Consider the following 15,060-nt stretch of genomic DNA (forward strand, 5'->3'; position numbering starts at 1 on the left):
TACTTCGAGTGTAGGTTCTCTGATTAGGGTTTGCCATGAATTACACTGATACTACAGACTTTTTGATTTCCGGTACAGGGTTCCTTAATGCAGACAGAATCCACTGGGAAACATGGGAAGAATTCTGAGTACTTTAGAATCCTTCTAAACTTTTCATATGGGTTTCCTAATCTCTTACAGTTGCCTAGTTGACACCCAATTCAGTAATACTTCTTTTTCTTTTTTAAAGCAACTTTCCAGAATATTTAACCTCATTGTTTATAGGAATAATAACTTACTTTCTTTTTAGGATTCTAGTTCTTTGGTTTAGGAAATCTTTCATTAAATTATGTAACTGCAATACTAATTGGCAAAAGCAGGTTTGAGAATATACACACATTGACAAGTCAACTAATGAGAGCTGAACACCATGCTTATGACACATACTTCTTAACATTTTACTTAGTGTCTGTTAGAGGCCCCAGTCAGTATGTTTCTCAGACAATGAAGACTCTGGCTAATCTGATGAGTTTTAAATGGAGATCAGTTAAGGGAACTTCTGCTACAATTGGTAGATACAAGCAGAAGAAAACCAAAACAGAAGCCACGATCCAATGACTCTGTGTGTGTGTGTGTGTGTGTGTGTGTGTGTGTGTGTGTGTGTGTGTGTGTGAGGGGACAGGGGTTTTGGGGAGAGAAGGAAAGTAGAGGGGAAAGGAGAGAGTATGTTGTGATTAATTATGAATATTGAAACTTATTTTTTAAAATCTCCATCGTCCTCCAGAATACTAATGTAGGATTAAAAACCTGTTTCCACAGCAGAGGAGAGAGTGGGATGAACTGGGAAAGTAGCATTGACATATATACACTACCATGCGTAAAGTAGCTAGTGGGAAGCTGCTATACAGCGCAGGGAGCTCAGCTCAGCACTCCGTGATGACCTGGAGGAGTGGGATGTGGGGATGCAAGGGAGGCTCAGGAAGGAGGGGATATATGTATACTTATAGCTGATTCACGTTGTTCTACAGCAGAAACTAACACAACATTTTAAAGCAATTGTCTTTCAATTAAAAGAAAATCTGTGTTCAGGACTTTGAGGGAAAAAGTGAGAATCAAAATACACTAATAAGAGACCCTTGGCCATGTACATCATGGAATCCAAGGGGAGCTGAAATCTAGATATGACTGAAGTGAGATGGATGCTGAACTAGTGAAGGTAGTGATGAGTGTATGGGGTTAATCTGCACTGTTGTCAGATTCTGCCTGGCTCTCCTGCCATCTCTGCAATGATTCCTCTTTATGATTCCCACTCAAGTGATATTTACTTGTGGTTACTAGAAATGCATATTATTATCCAGAAGACAATGGCTCCATTTTTATTAACATTGTCTTTGTCCAGGTTTCCCCACTGACATTTAAGAAATCTGATTTCTAACCCTTCTATTATGCCAAGCAAAGTGATTATGAATCATTTCTTTTTAGAGATATGAATTCACATTTATGGAGTTTAACCGCCTCTCTCCATGGGCATTTATTGTGATTCTTTTATGTATATATTTATGAGAAAATAGAATAATATTTACTATCAATTCCTATAACAACTTTCTTCATTTCAGAATGATTCCTAGATATTCTACTGATGTGAAATTAAATAAAGATGAAAATATCAGATATAATTTTTATATCTACATGGTCCGACAGGTTTCTGTCCATTTTTCTTTGTATTTTTTTATATATAATTCACATACCATAAAATTCATAGTTTTAAACTGTGTGATTCAGTGGTGTATAGTATATTCACAAAGTCATGCCACCATCACCATCTAACTCCAGAATGTTTTTGTCATTCCCAGAAGGAACCCCATGATTCTTTAATATATTTTTAATGGCCACTTTTCAAAAACTATAAGTTCAACAGAGTGATGTGTCAAAATATCATATTATCTATGAACTATGAGAATCCCAGGGACAGAGGAGCCTAGTGGGCTGCTGTCTATGGGATTGCACAGAGTCAGACACGACTGAAGCAACTTAGCAGCAGCAGCAGCAGGCTCCATACAATGCCACATTTTAGTGATGAGATAGTCACTTGGATTTGGATAATCCCATTCTTATTTAGAATGTACGCACGGGTTTCTTCCATTTGGAGTCAGAAGGAACTGGAAGGTTATAGATGAAGTCCGTGTAAACACTGCTTTTACCAACATTCAGTTCAGTGCAGTCACTCAGTCGTGTCTGACTCTTTGCGACCCCATGAACCACAGCACGCCAGGCCTCCCTGTCCATCACCAACTCAGAGTCTATCCAAACTCATGTCCATTGAGTCGGTGATGCCATCCAACCATCTCATCCTCTGTTATCCCCTTCTCCTCCTGCCCTCAATCAGGGTCTTTTCAAATGAGTCAACTCTTCGCATGAGGTGGCCAAAGTACTGGAGTTTCAGCTTCAACATCAGTCCTTCCAATTAATACCCAGGACTGATCTCCTTTAGGATGGACTGGTTGGATCTCCTTGCAGTCCAAGGGACTCTCAAGAGTCTTCTTCAACACCACAGTTGAAAAGCATCAATTTTTCGGTGCTGAGCTTTCTTTATAGTCCAACTCTCACATCCATACATGACCTCTGGAAAAACGATATCCTTGACTCGACAGACCTTTGTTGACAAATAAATGTCTCTGCTTTTTAATATGCTGTCTAGGTTGGTCATAACTTTCCTTCCAAGGAGTAAGCATCTTTTAATTTCATGGCTGCAATCACCATCTGCAGTGATTTGGGAGGCCCCAAAAATAAACTCAGCTACTGTTCCCACTGTTTCCCCATCTATTTGCCATGAAGTGATAGGACTGGATGCCATGATCTTCGTTTTCTGAATGTTGAGCATTAAGCCAACTTTTTCACTCTCCTCTTTCACTTTCATCAAGAGGCTCTTTAGTTCTTCTTCACTTTCTGCCATAAGGGTGGTATCATCTGCATATCTGAGGTTATTGGGATTTCTCCCGGCAATCTTGATTCCAGCTTGTGCTTCATCCAGCCCAGCGTTTCTCATGATGTATTCTGCGTATAAGTTAAATAAGTAGGGTGACAATATACAGCCTTGATGTACTCCTTTTCTTATTTGGAACCAGTCTGTTGTTCCACATCCAGTTCTAACTGTTGCTTCCTTACCTGCATATAGGTTTCTCAAGAGGCAGGTTAGGTGGTCTGGTATTCCCATCTCTTTCAGAATTTTCCACAGTTTGTTGTGATCCACACAGTCAAAGGCTTTGGCATAGTCAATACAGCAGAAATAGATGCTTTTCTGGAACTCTCTTGCTTTTTTGATGATCCAGCGGATGTTGGCAATTTGATCTCTGGTTCCTCTGCCTTTTCTAAATCCAGCTTGAACATCTGGAAGTTCACGGTTCACGTATTGCTGAAGCCTGGCTTGGAGAATTTTGAGCATTACTTTACTAGCATGTGAGATGAGTGCAATTGTGTGGTAGTTTGAGCATTCTTTGGCATTGCCTTTCTTTGGGATTGGAATGAAAACTGACCTTTTCCAGTCCTGTGGCCACTGCTGAGTTTTCCAAATTTGCTGGCATATTGAGTGCAGCACTTTCACAGCATCATCCTTCAGGATTTGAAATAGCTCAACTGGAATTCCATCACCTCCACTAGCTTTGTTTGTAGTGATGCTTCCTAAGGCCCACTTGACTTCACATTCCAGGATGTCTGGCTCTAGGTGAGTGATCACAGCATTGTCATTATCTGGGTCATGAAGATCTTTTTTGTACAGTTCTTCTGTGTATTCTTGCCATCTCTTCTTAATATCTTCTGCTTCTGTTAGGTCCATACCATTTCTGTCCTTTATCGAACCCATCTTTGCATGGAATGTTCCCTTGGTATCTCTAATTTTCTTGAAGAGATCTAGTCTTTCCCATTCTATTGTTTTCCTCTATTTCTTTGCATTGATCACCGAGGAAGGCTTTCTTATCTCTCCTTGCTATTCTTTGGAACTCTGCATTCAAATGGGTATATCGTTCCTTTTCTCTTTTGCTTTTCACTTCTCTTCTTTTCACAGCTATTTGTAAGGCCTCCTCAGACAGCCATTTTTCTTTTTTCCATTTCTTTTTCTTGGGGATGATCTTGATTCCTATCTCCTGTACAATGTCATGAACCTCTGTCCATAGTTCATCAGGCACTCCTATCAGATCTAGTCCTTTAAATCTGTTTCTCACTTCCACTGTATAATCATAAGGGATTTGATTTAGGTCATACCTGAATGGTCTCATGGTTTTCCCTACCTTTTTTCAATTTAAGTCTGAATCTGGCAATAAAGAATTCATGATCTGAGCCACAGTCAGCTCATGGTCTTGTGTTTGCTGACTGTATAGAGCTTCTCCATCTTTGGCTGCAAAGAACATAATCAATCTGATTTTGGTGTTGACCATCTGGTAATGTCCATGTGTAGAGTCTTCTCTTGTGTTGCTGGAAGAGGGTGTTTGCTATGACCAGTGCGTTCTCCTGGCAAAACTCTATTAGCCTTTGCCTGCTTCATTCTGTACTCCATGGCCAAATTTGCCTGTTACTCCAGGTGTTTCTTGACTTCCTACTTTTGCATTCCAGTCCCCTATGATGAGAAGGACATCTTTTTTGGGTGTTAGTTCTAAAAGGTCTTGTAGGTCTTCATAGAACTGTTCAACTTCAGCTTCTTCAGCATTACTGGTTGGGACATAGACTTGGATTACCGTGATATTGAATGGTTTGCCTTGGAAATGAACAGAGATCATTCTGTCATTTTTGAGACTGCATCCAAGTACTGCATTTCAGACTGTTATGTTGACTATGATGGCTACCCCATTTCTTCGAAGGGATTCCTGCCCACAGTAGTAGATAGAATGGTCATCTGAGTTAAATTCATCCATTCCAGTACATCTTAGTTTGCTGATTCCTAGAATGTCGATGTTCACCCTTGCCATCTCCTGTTTGACCACTTCCAATTTGCCTTGATTCATGGACCTAACATTCCAGGTTCCAATGCAATATTGCCCTTTACAGCATCAGACCTTGCTTCTGTCACCAGTCACATCCACACCTGGGTGTTGTTTTTGCTTTGGTTCCATCCCTTCATTCTTTCTGGAGTTATTTCTCTACTGATCTCCAGTAGCATATTGAACCAGAAAATTAACACCTGCACAGATCAAGCAAATCATAGTAGCACATATAGCCAAGTAAGTGATGCTGTCCTTGTGCACAGAGATTTCATTACACAAACTATTCTCCTAAGTGAGGGAATTTGTCCCTTTGAAATTGCTCGTTAGAACATTGGGACCTCATGCATCACGTTAAAGATCCGTAAATGTCCTCTCAATGGAGAAGAGAATATGCATAATCATATCAACCCAGTATCTGCATAGGCTGCTTCTGCTCAACAGATTGTCATGATGCCATTGTCATGATGCATAGCATCATGGAATCCTGCTCCGGTGCTCCAGAGACAGCTGAGTAGCCTCATGGGAGCCTTCTTCAGTCATTGCTGCAAGGACTAAGATACTAGGAGATCAGGAACTTAGGATTTGACAAAATACCCTCATCTCTAATTGAAACGATTTATTTATGCAGTTGGTACAAAGTATGCATGTAATATTTCATGACTGAGTACATCTTTTACTGTTAAAAAAAAAAGCACCCACTTTTGGTTGTGAGATGAGTAGAATTCAGAATCTAGTAGCGTTGTATTCTTCCTGTTACTTTGCCAATGCAGAATTTCTTCAGAAAGGGATCTAATATGGTTGTTAAGCATGTGCACCCTAGAGGCAGACAAATCTGACTATGTATCCCAGGTTCCTCAGTTTTGACCCATGGAGCCTCAGGCAAAGTTTAACCTCTGTGATTTTTTTTTCTTGTGTGTAAAATGATAATTCTCCAACTACCCAACCTCATAGGGTTATTGTGTAGGAATAAAATCAGATATGTTTGGACAGAGCTCCTCACAGAATTAGGCACATAACAAGTACTCAGTAGACATTAGTTGAGTTGTTTAGTCGCTAAGTCATTTCCAATTCTTTGCGACCCCGTGGACTGTAGCCCATCAGGCTCCTCTGTCAATGGGATTCTCTAAGCAAGAATACTGCAGTGAGTTGCCATTCCCTTCTCCAAACATTAGTTAGCCATACATTAACAAATGTCCACTGTTATAATACCACTAGAAAAGGGCAAATGTTACTAACATCCCAAACAGAATATGACACCATGTAGTTTCCATGTGTCTGTTTTTGTTTTTGTTTTGCTTTAAATAGTCTCATCTTCCATTTTGCCCTTGATTATTTCATACAGGCACTTCGAGGAGAAATTGCACCTCTCAAAGAGAATGTAAGCCACGTCAATGACCTTGCTCGCCAACTCACCACGTTGGGCATTCAGCTGTCACCATATAATCTCAGCACTCTGGAAGACCTGAACACTAGATGGAAGTTTCTGCAGGTAGGCACATTATAAACATTGCAGTTTCTTCTCTCAATAAGACAAGATACAGATAAAGCTTGTTTGTAAGGAACAATGCAAGTAATTTTTTCATATGATACTCATGATAGTTTGTGAGTGTATGATATTTTATATTATTTAATAATTTCTTATTTCATTTTTCCAAGCATATTGATATTAATTTTTAAATGGCTTAAAGTTAGACTTTGCTATATCTTGCAATTAACGTGGAAGATAATACTGAATCATGCTTTAAGAACTAAATTACTGGCATGCCATTACTTTGTACTATCATAACTTGGATTCTTAAAATGGCTTTCCTTTTGGAATCCTAATTTAAAACAAAAGTTAATGGTAGGACCCATTCTAAATCTTTTAAAGAAAGGATATCCTACCACAAACCAACTCATGGAAGTTTTTCATAGTAAATAAAGGGAATGTAAGTGTGCTCAAGGTCACGCTTACTGGCTATGGGACCTTTGGCAAATTAACTTTTCTGTATTTCAGAGTTTTATCTGAAGAAAAGGGGAATGTTAAATGTTCCTAAAATATTGGTCTTTTGTTAGGATGAGTAAGTAAAAATACATGAGATGTGCTTAGTACAGTATTGGCTACATAGTAAAAAAACGCTGTGAATTCTAGTTCTTGGTGTTACTGCAGTTATAATTGTTATTATTATAGCATACAGGTTTTGGAATCAGATTTACTTTAAGTCACTTGACCTCTTTGCTTGTCCATTTCCTCATCTCCAGCAACTTGCTGTAAAATTGAAGGGACTAATTGTTGTAGAGTTATTGGTACAGTACCTGGCTCATAGTAAGAACTCAGACAATGGAATGGTGAAAGAGGTGTATCCACACTTTCCCTTCATGAAGGCTACCACTAAACCCCCACCCCTTCAACTGGTTTGATTATAGAATTAAAGAATTGTTTCTTCTCTTTTTCTAGTTTCATAAGATGCACAAAGTATGCTCCTGGGGACAGAGAGGAAAGAGGAAACTGGGTTTAAAAATATTTGCTTTCAGTGTTTTAGTAAGGAAAAAAAAATGATAAACCAGATTACTTTTCCTATGTGCAGTCCATTTAGCAATGTGATTGAAAGTCCTGTTGAAGAATTGTTAGATCTTTAATAAAAACAGGGCCTCTCGAGATCTCATATAATTTAATTTTTGTTGTGATGATAGTCTTGAAATATGTGTATGATAGATTGTTATAACTGGCATTGATTAAAGCCAGACAATATAGTTAAGAGATTACATGCATTTCTATGTCTATTTGCTCCATAGTGGTTACATACTATTAAAATCTTATCAGTTTCATCCTTAGTATATTTTTTCATTTTAAATATAAATAACAAAAATAATAAATGTCCAAGGAAAACCAATGGTCGCATTTGTTCCTTTCAAGCACTCTTGAACCATTATCTTAACATTACTTTTGGAGAGCTAAATGCCACATTTGCTTTCAGAATGCGATATAAATTTGTGAAAATGGCATGTAATTTTACAAATGAGATAAAAATATTATGAATGATAGGAAAAGAAAGTTTAAAAAATCAGTGTGAGTGATCCATCATAGTTGTACTATTTATTTAAATATAAAATATGAGAAAATAGTAACAGTTTGATTGTATCCATTCTTTAAAATGAATAAGGGACTTGGTTATAAATCTAGGAATGTACATAAAGAAGATAGGGTGTTGTAGTAAAAAAAAAACTGTAGGAGTGAATGATAGAACACCTAACTGCAAACTGAAGCTCAGCTATTATTTGACCATAGTATCCTGGGAAAGCCATTTGACCCCTCAAAGCTTCTATTTCCACATTTGTAAAAGTAGATAATGCATTTTGTCTTAGGTCACAGTATGTTCAGTCCTGATTCTGTATGTGCATATCTGGGGGAGATTCACATATGTTGGAATTTAGTTTAGAATCAGTGAATTTGCTTCCTCTTCATAATACAAATGTGACTGACTGGAATTATATTCCTCCATCAGTATAATTCTAGCTTTTAAAACCCTCATCCCCAAACACCCTTCTAGAGAGCCTTCTCATAGTAAATGGTTCAGTTTTTGGTATATGCTCTTATTGTGACACATTCTACATGTTGCTATTTTTCAGTGTGACCTTAAGAGTAGACTTAGGTGTTTTTTTAGCAGAAAGGTGATAAATTCAAGGTTTTGAGTTGCACATAGCTGAGTCAACTTGATTCCATTCTTTTCTCTGACCAGAAGCTAACCACTCTGCTATATTATAAATGTTCTTGTTCAGAAAATGAACAAAGCAAGAAATGAGGTTCACATCAAACAACTCTATCCCCATTACTGGAAGAGCAACTCATACAACCTATCGAGAACATTGTTCATTTAGAAGAATGTGTGGGAGACTAAAGGATTACCCAGCTTCTGTGGAGGGGAGTGTAAGCCCACCATTATTGTGACATCACATTAATTCATTCACTTGCAGTGCTGTGTCAGTCAACTAAAATCATAATAATAGTGAGAGTTCATCTTTGCTTCTGGATTTGCTAAGACAAAGAAAAAGCAAGAATGGAGAATTGGGGTAGTGGGAGGGTAGATATAAGTCTAAGAAAAAGAGTCTTACATTTGAGCAAATAGTGTAAATGAAGAAGGAGAATGACATACTACCAGGCTATAGGTACTTGATATCAGAATATCCTGGGTTTGCCTTTGGGGCGGTTGGGAAGGCTGTACTGTGTCTTCTTGCTGTGTGCGGGCTTTTCTCTAGTTGCAGCAAATGGGGGCTACTCTCTAGTTGTGGTGTTCAGACTTCTTATTGCGGTGGTTTCTCTTGTGCAGCACAGTCTCTGGGATGCAAAAAAGTAAAAGTCAGTCAGTCGTGTCCAACTCTTTGTGACCCCATGGACTGTAGCCTGCCAGGCTTCTCTGTCCATGGAATTCTCCAGGCCAGAATACTGGAGTGGGTAGCCATTCCCTTCTTCAGGATATCTTCCCAACCCAGGGATCAATGCCAGGTCTCCCACATTGCAGGCATTTTCTTTACTGTCTGAGCCACCACGAAAGCCCAGTGATTCAGTAATTGTGGCACACAGGCTCACTCGTTGTGATTTAGTTGCTCTGCAGCATGTGGAATCTTCTGGGACCAGGGATCGAACCCATATCCCTTGCATTGGCAGGCGGATTCTTATCGAACTACCTGGGAAATCTGTCCTGGGTTTCTTATATGGGCCATTAATTTTTACTTTAAAGAAAAGTCATGCTGGTTTTCTAGCTGTATATAATATCTCTCAAAATGTTCAGTTCAGTTCAGTCGCTCAGTCGTGTCCGAATCAAAATGTTAGAAACAGATAAAACATATACATCTGAACATCAACAGCAGGATAAGACCCAGTCACAGAATATCTGTACATAGAAATAGAATGTATAGGGAGTTCTGGATTTATATTGAATCCACAAATAGAAGTATAAAGCCGTTGCTTTGCCCATTTGAAACTCTGTGGGAATAAAATCCTGTTTTCTCCCTTAGAGTGGGCACGTTGGTGTGGATGTTTCTATAATACCATTGGACGATGTGTTTTTGGCAAAGGAAACCGTTATTCCTTGTAATAGCAAAAAGTTTTCATGTACATTGTTTCACTTAATCCTCAAAACGTAATGATTATGTATTATGAGTACATAATATCATTGTGTCCTTGTACGAGTAAGGAAATTGAGACTTAGAGATGGTAAGTGACACATTTACAGTCATACAGCTTTTAAGCGGCAATCACAATCTAAATCAGATCTGAGCAGCAACTCCCTACTCTTTTTGTTGCCTTGTCTCACAGTGGACTTAACAAAGTCATACTTTAGAGCTCTTTTGGGCAACACAATATTTCACTTTTTTTTTTCATGCTTCCCCTCTTTTTTAAATGATCCTCAGGGATATTAACTTTGAAAGCTTCCTTTGCAAACCAATGGATTAATGAGCCCCAGTTCAGTATACCCCTTAAAATCACACCTGTCATTTCAAATATAAAATTATAAAGCATTATATTTCTCATTGTCTTTAGAACTCAGCAATTGTACTAAAAGCAACCAAAAGTGAATTTAATGAGTTAGCCTTTAAAGTGGAACCAGTGTTAATATCTGATCCAGGAGAAATGAGTATTAAAACCAAATGGGAAGAAAATTAAACTGATGATAAACCCTTCTAATTTTGAAGCAGTGCACATACTTTTAGTGCTGAAGTTGTGCTCTTTAGTCACCAAACGCAAGTACTATAGGGAATATTCTATATGAAAGTACGAGGGGGAATATTCTATAAGAAAGTACTACTAGGGAACATTCTACCCATTTCTCACCCTCATGAGTAAACACATGAATGACAACAGAAGCTGAAAATACACTTTAATATAAAGAGTAAATGCTTTGTTGACTGTAGGATGTATGAAATGTAATCACTTGAAAAATATTAAATATGAAGACATTTCTCTGCATGACATTCTTTAAATATGTTTAAGGACAGCATCATGAATTATGTATGTTTTTAAAGGTTTCCTAGAAGTTTTCCAAAGTCATATGGACAGTTTTGTACTCTATCTTCACATCTTTGCGGTAACTTGATATCATGGGGATCTAGACCCTCATCTTCTATACACTCCCTTCCTTCTTTCATTCTTTGCTTCTTTTGTTTAGTTGGCACTGATTAAGCAGCTACTGTGTACCAAGCAGACATTGTCATTGTCGTATCTGGTCCAAGGACATCGTGACCAAAACTCTTTTCACCACTTGTGCCAACTTAAGCAAAGTTTTATAGATAAATTTTCTTTCATTACTTCCATAATGTCCCACCCTGCCTCCCTTTCTCCATCTTATAAACAACAACAACAACAAATATATATATATATATGCTATTGTGACACTAATACTATAAAAGTAGTACCTTTTCAGATCTATTTACAAATTCTGCAATAGTTTCTGACTGCAAGTTTGATCTCCATAATCAGATTACCAAGATTCATGGAAGGAACCATATTTAGCTGGGCAACAGAAATATTTTCATGGCTTCATTTAAAAAACTAAATAAAAATTTTAATTAAAAAGTCCAACAGAGCAGTTTATGTTCTTTACTTGGGTGGGAGAAGTTTTTGAAGCAGACTATCTCTCGTTCTCTCTCTCTGTCCTTTGCATTATTGAGCACATGATTTGATCCTTGAAATGCATTGATGGATTTTGAACATTTTCCGCATGTTCTTTTTCTTTTTTTTTTTTTTAAGAATCTTGTACTAATCATTTTATGTTGTGCTTTATGGGGCCCCTTCTAGGTAGGCAGTGTAGGTGACCTGGGCAGATTCCTCTTAGAAATAATGTGGACCCATTAACGACTGAGGGCTTCCCTGGTGGCTCAGACAATAAAGAATCTCCCTGTGATGCGGGAGACCCGGGTTTGATCCCTAGGTTGGGAAGACCCCCTGGAGAAGGAAATGGCAGCCCTCTCCAGTATTCTTGCCTGGAGAATCCCATGGACTGAGGAGCCTGGCGGGCTACAGTCTATGGGGTCACAAAGAGTTGGACATGACTGAGCAACTAACACTTTTTTTTTTTTTTAACCCACTGAGAGTTGGTCTACCGATATCTGCTTTGCATGCCTTTCCTGGACTTTTTCTTTAACAAGACCAGAAATGATTCTCCTTGTGGTTATATCACAGAACTCAGAAGAAAATGATACATCTGCGGCCATTCTCAAAGGAAATGTTTTCCTGCATCAGTGGTTCTAAAATGTTCATGACACCAGAAGACTTACTAAAACACAGATCACTGTGTGACTGCTGTGGATGGGCCCCACTTGGGGAGTTTCTGATTCAGTAGGTCAGGGATGGGGCCTGAGATTCTGCAGTTCTAACTAGCTCCCAAGTGAGGCTGATGCTGCTGATCCAGAGCTCACGCTTTAAGAAATGTTATTCTATATTAAGCACTTGCTGAGTACAGCTGAGTTTAAAAGATTTTTTAAATAATTACCCCCCCACACACACACACATATATGTGTGTGTGTGTGTGTGTGCTAAGTTGCTGTAGTCATATCCAACTCTTTGTGACGCTATGGACTGTAGCCCACCAGGCTCCTCTCTCCATGGATTCTCCAATAAAAAACATCTCATGGTACCTTGCACAAGTCATGTATGTGTATGTGTGTGTGTGTGTGTGTGTGTGTGTATCAGAGAAGGCAATGGCACCCCACTCCAGTACTCTTGCCTGGAAAATCCCATGGATGGAGGAGCCTGGTGGGCTGTAGTCCATGGGGTTGCGAAGAGTCGGACACGACTGAGCGACTTTACTTTCACTTTTCACTTTCATGCATTGGAGAAGGAAATGGCAACCCACTCCAGTGTTCTTGCCTGGAGAATCCCAGGGAGGGCAGAACCTGGTGGGCTGCCATCTATGGGGTTGCACAGAGTCAGACACGACTGAAGCAACTTAGCAGCAGCAGTAGCAGCATATATATGTGTGTGTGTATGTATATATATATGACTGTGGGGTTAGACTGTGGGAAATAAGTATAATGTCATACAGAAAATTCTATATTAGAGGAGTGTTACAGTGCTACAGAAACATGGAGACCCAAGCACTTGACTTGTCTTTGAGGCAGAGAGAAGAGGGTAAAGGAAAACTTAGTAGATTCCTGGTAACACCATATGAATTTATAAATCCAAAACTGTGAGTATGGATAAATATAATAAACATAATGTAAATAATTTAGAGTTACTGTATTTCATGACACATGATCTAGAACTATGCTTTCCACTCTGATAGCTACACGTGGATACTGAGCCTTTGAATGTAGTCAGTCCAAATTGAGGTGTGTTGAAAGACTGTACCAAAAAAAGAATGTACACTATCTCATTAATATTTTTATACTGATTATATGCTGAAGTGATAATATTTGATGTACTTGGTTAAGTAAAATATATCCTATAATTAATTTCACACATTTCTTTTTTTTTAATTGTTTGAAGTTAGGCATTTCTCTTAAAAATGAACACAGTGAGCCTGTAGCTTCCAGTGAAAAACTGACAGTGTTTATTTCTTTTTTTACTTTTTTAATGTGTCTACTAGAAAATTATAAATAGTGTATGCAACTCTCGTTCTATTTCTGTTGGATAGTACTAGTCTAGAAAGTAGTTCTCAAAACCTAGCATGGATAAATGTCACCTGCAGAGCTTGTTGAAACACCCCTCAAAAGTCAGTAGGTATTGGCTGGAGCCTATGATTCTGCATTTCTGTCAAGCTCCCAAGGAGATGCTGTTGATCTGTGACCACCTGTAAAATTCATCCTCAAACTGTGGGTCACAGAGTTTTATAGAGAGGTGTGGAAATATAGTTTTGCATGAAGCACCATCTGTAGTTTCAGCACACAATTGTCTTGCCTATATACCAGTTGTTATTCATTCACTGAGTTGTGTCCCACTCTTTGTGACCCCATGGACTGCAGCACACCAGTCTTCCCTGCCCTTCACTATTTCCTGGAGTTTGCTCAAACTCATGTCCATTGAGTCGGTGAGGCCATCCAACCATCTGGTCCTCCGTCGCCCCCTTCTCCTCCTGCCTTCAACCTTTCCCAGATCGGTCTTTTCCAGTGAGTTGGCTCTTCGTATCATGTGGCCAAAGTATTGGAGCTTCAGCATCAGCCCTTCCAATGAATATTCAGGGTTGATTTCCTTTAGGACTGACTGGTTTGACCCATATACCAGCATTTTTCATAAATTAGTAACTGCAATTGTGTTATTAAACTCATAGCGATTTTAATCAGCTGATCACTTTTTCAGAATTAACAGATATTAAATAGTACTTTAATCATGTGGGGGTCTTCTAATTCTTGGAAAGTTAATAAGGGATCCACAGGATTGAAAGACTGAAAGCCACTATCCAAAAATACTGTGGGAAAAATTACTCAAATACATTCTAAACTGTAGGTAGCTTCTATAAAAAGATTTCAACTAGAACCTCAAGTTTGATGTGCCCGTGGACAGAAGTTTTTGTTTTTGTTTCTGTTTAAGTGGAGGATAAAGGAAATGGCAAGAACAAAGGGAAAAGAAGAATGTGTTTGTTTTAGAAAAGGTTAGATCACAGAAGGATTTGTTGACATTAGGAAGAGATTGACCTAGGACAAAAAGGACAATTAGGTTCAAGGAAAATATCTTTTCGGTAAAGAAAGAACAATCATTTATGCTGAACCTCATCTCTGTTTAAAAAAGAGGAAGTGAACAATGTCCTTTAAATATTTAAAAGAATGTGTAAATCTGAATGTCCAGCCTAGTTGCAGCCCTTAGAACACACTTAGGGCAAAGGGCAGTGTCAAGCTTATGTACATTTTCCTCAGTCAGTGTGGCTTACAGTGTTTTTACAGCTAATTGTACTTTAGTCGAGAGGAATGATACTGAAGTTGCCCAGGTAACCCTGAAAGTAACATAGACCAGATGTTCCAGAGTCCATCCTCCCTTACCCCAAAGAAGAATCTAGTTTTCAGAGGCATACTTAATTTTGTCAAAAGCCACCAGGATGTGCAGGACTATAGGGAGAAAAATGAGTGAGGTCGGGAGTGTGACCAAAACAGTTTTATGAAGCACAAAATGAGAATGCAGCCAGTAGGAGCCAAAGAG

General features: G+C 38.6%; 1 protein-coding gene across 1 annotated transcript in view; it reads left to right on the plus strand.

Moving 5' to 3' along the window:
• The window catches only part of DMD (dystrophin), a gene marked incomplete in the record, with an annotated part of 2,117,027 nt that overhangs the window by 1,715,567 nt on the left and 386,400 nt on the right, over window positions 1-15,060 (plus strand). Inside the window, 1 exon segment of the mRNA XM_018043695.1 lies at window positions 6,295-6,441. Coding sequence (XP_017899184.1) covers window positions 6,295-6,441 — 147 coding nt within the window.

The sequence above is a fragment of the Capra hircus genome (assembly GCF_001704415.2).
Source record: "Capra hircus breed San Clemente chromosome X unlocalized genomic scaffold, ASM170441v1, whole genome shotgun sequence".
Taxonomy (NCBI): domain Eukaryota; kingdom Metazoa; phylum Chordata; class Mammalia; order Artiodactyla; family Bovidae; genus Capra; species Capra hircus.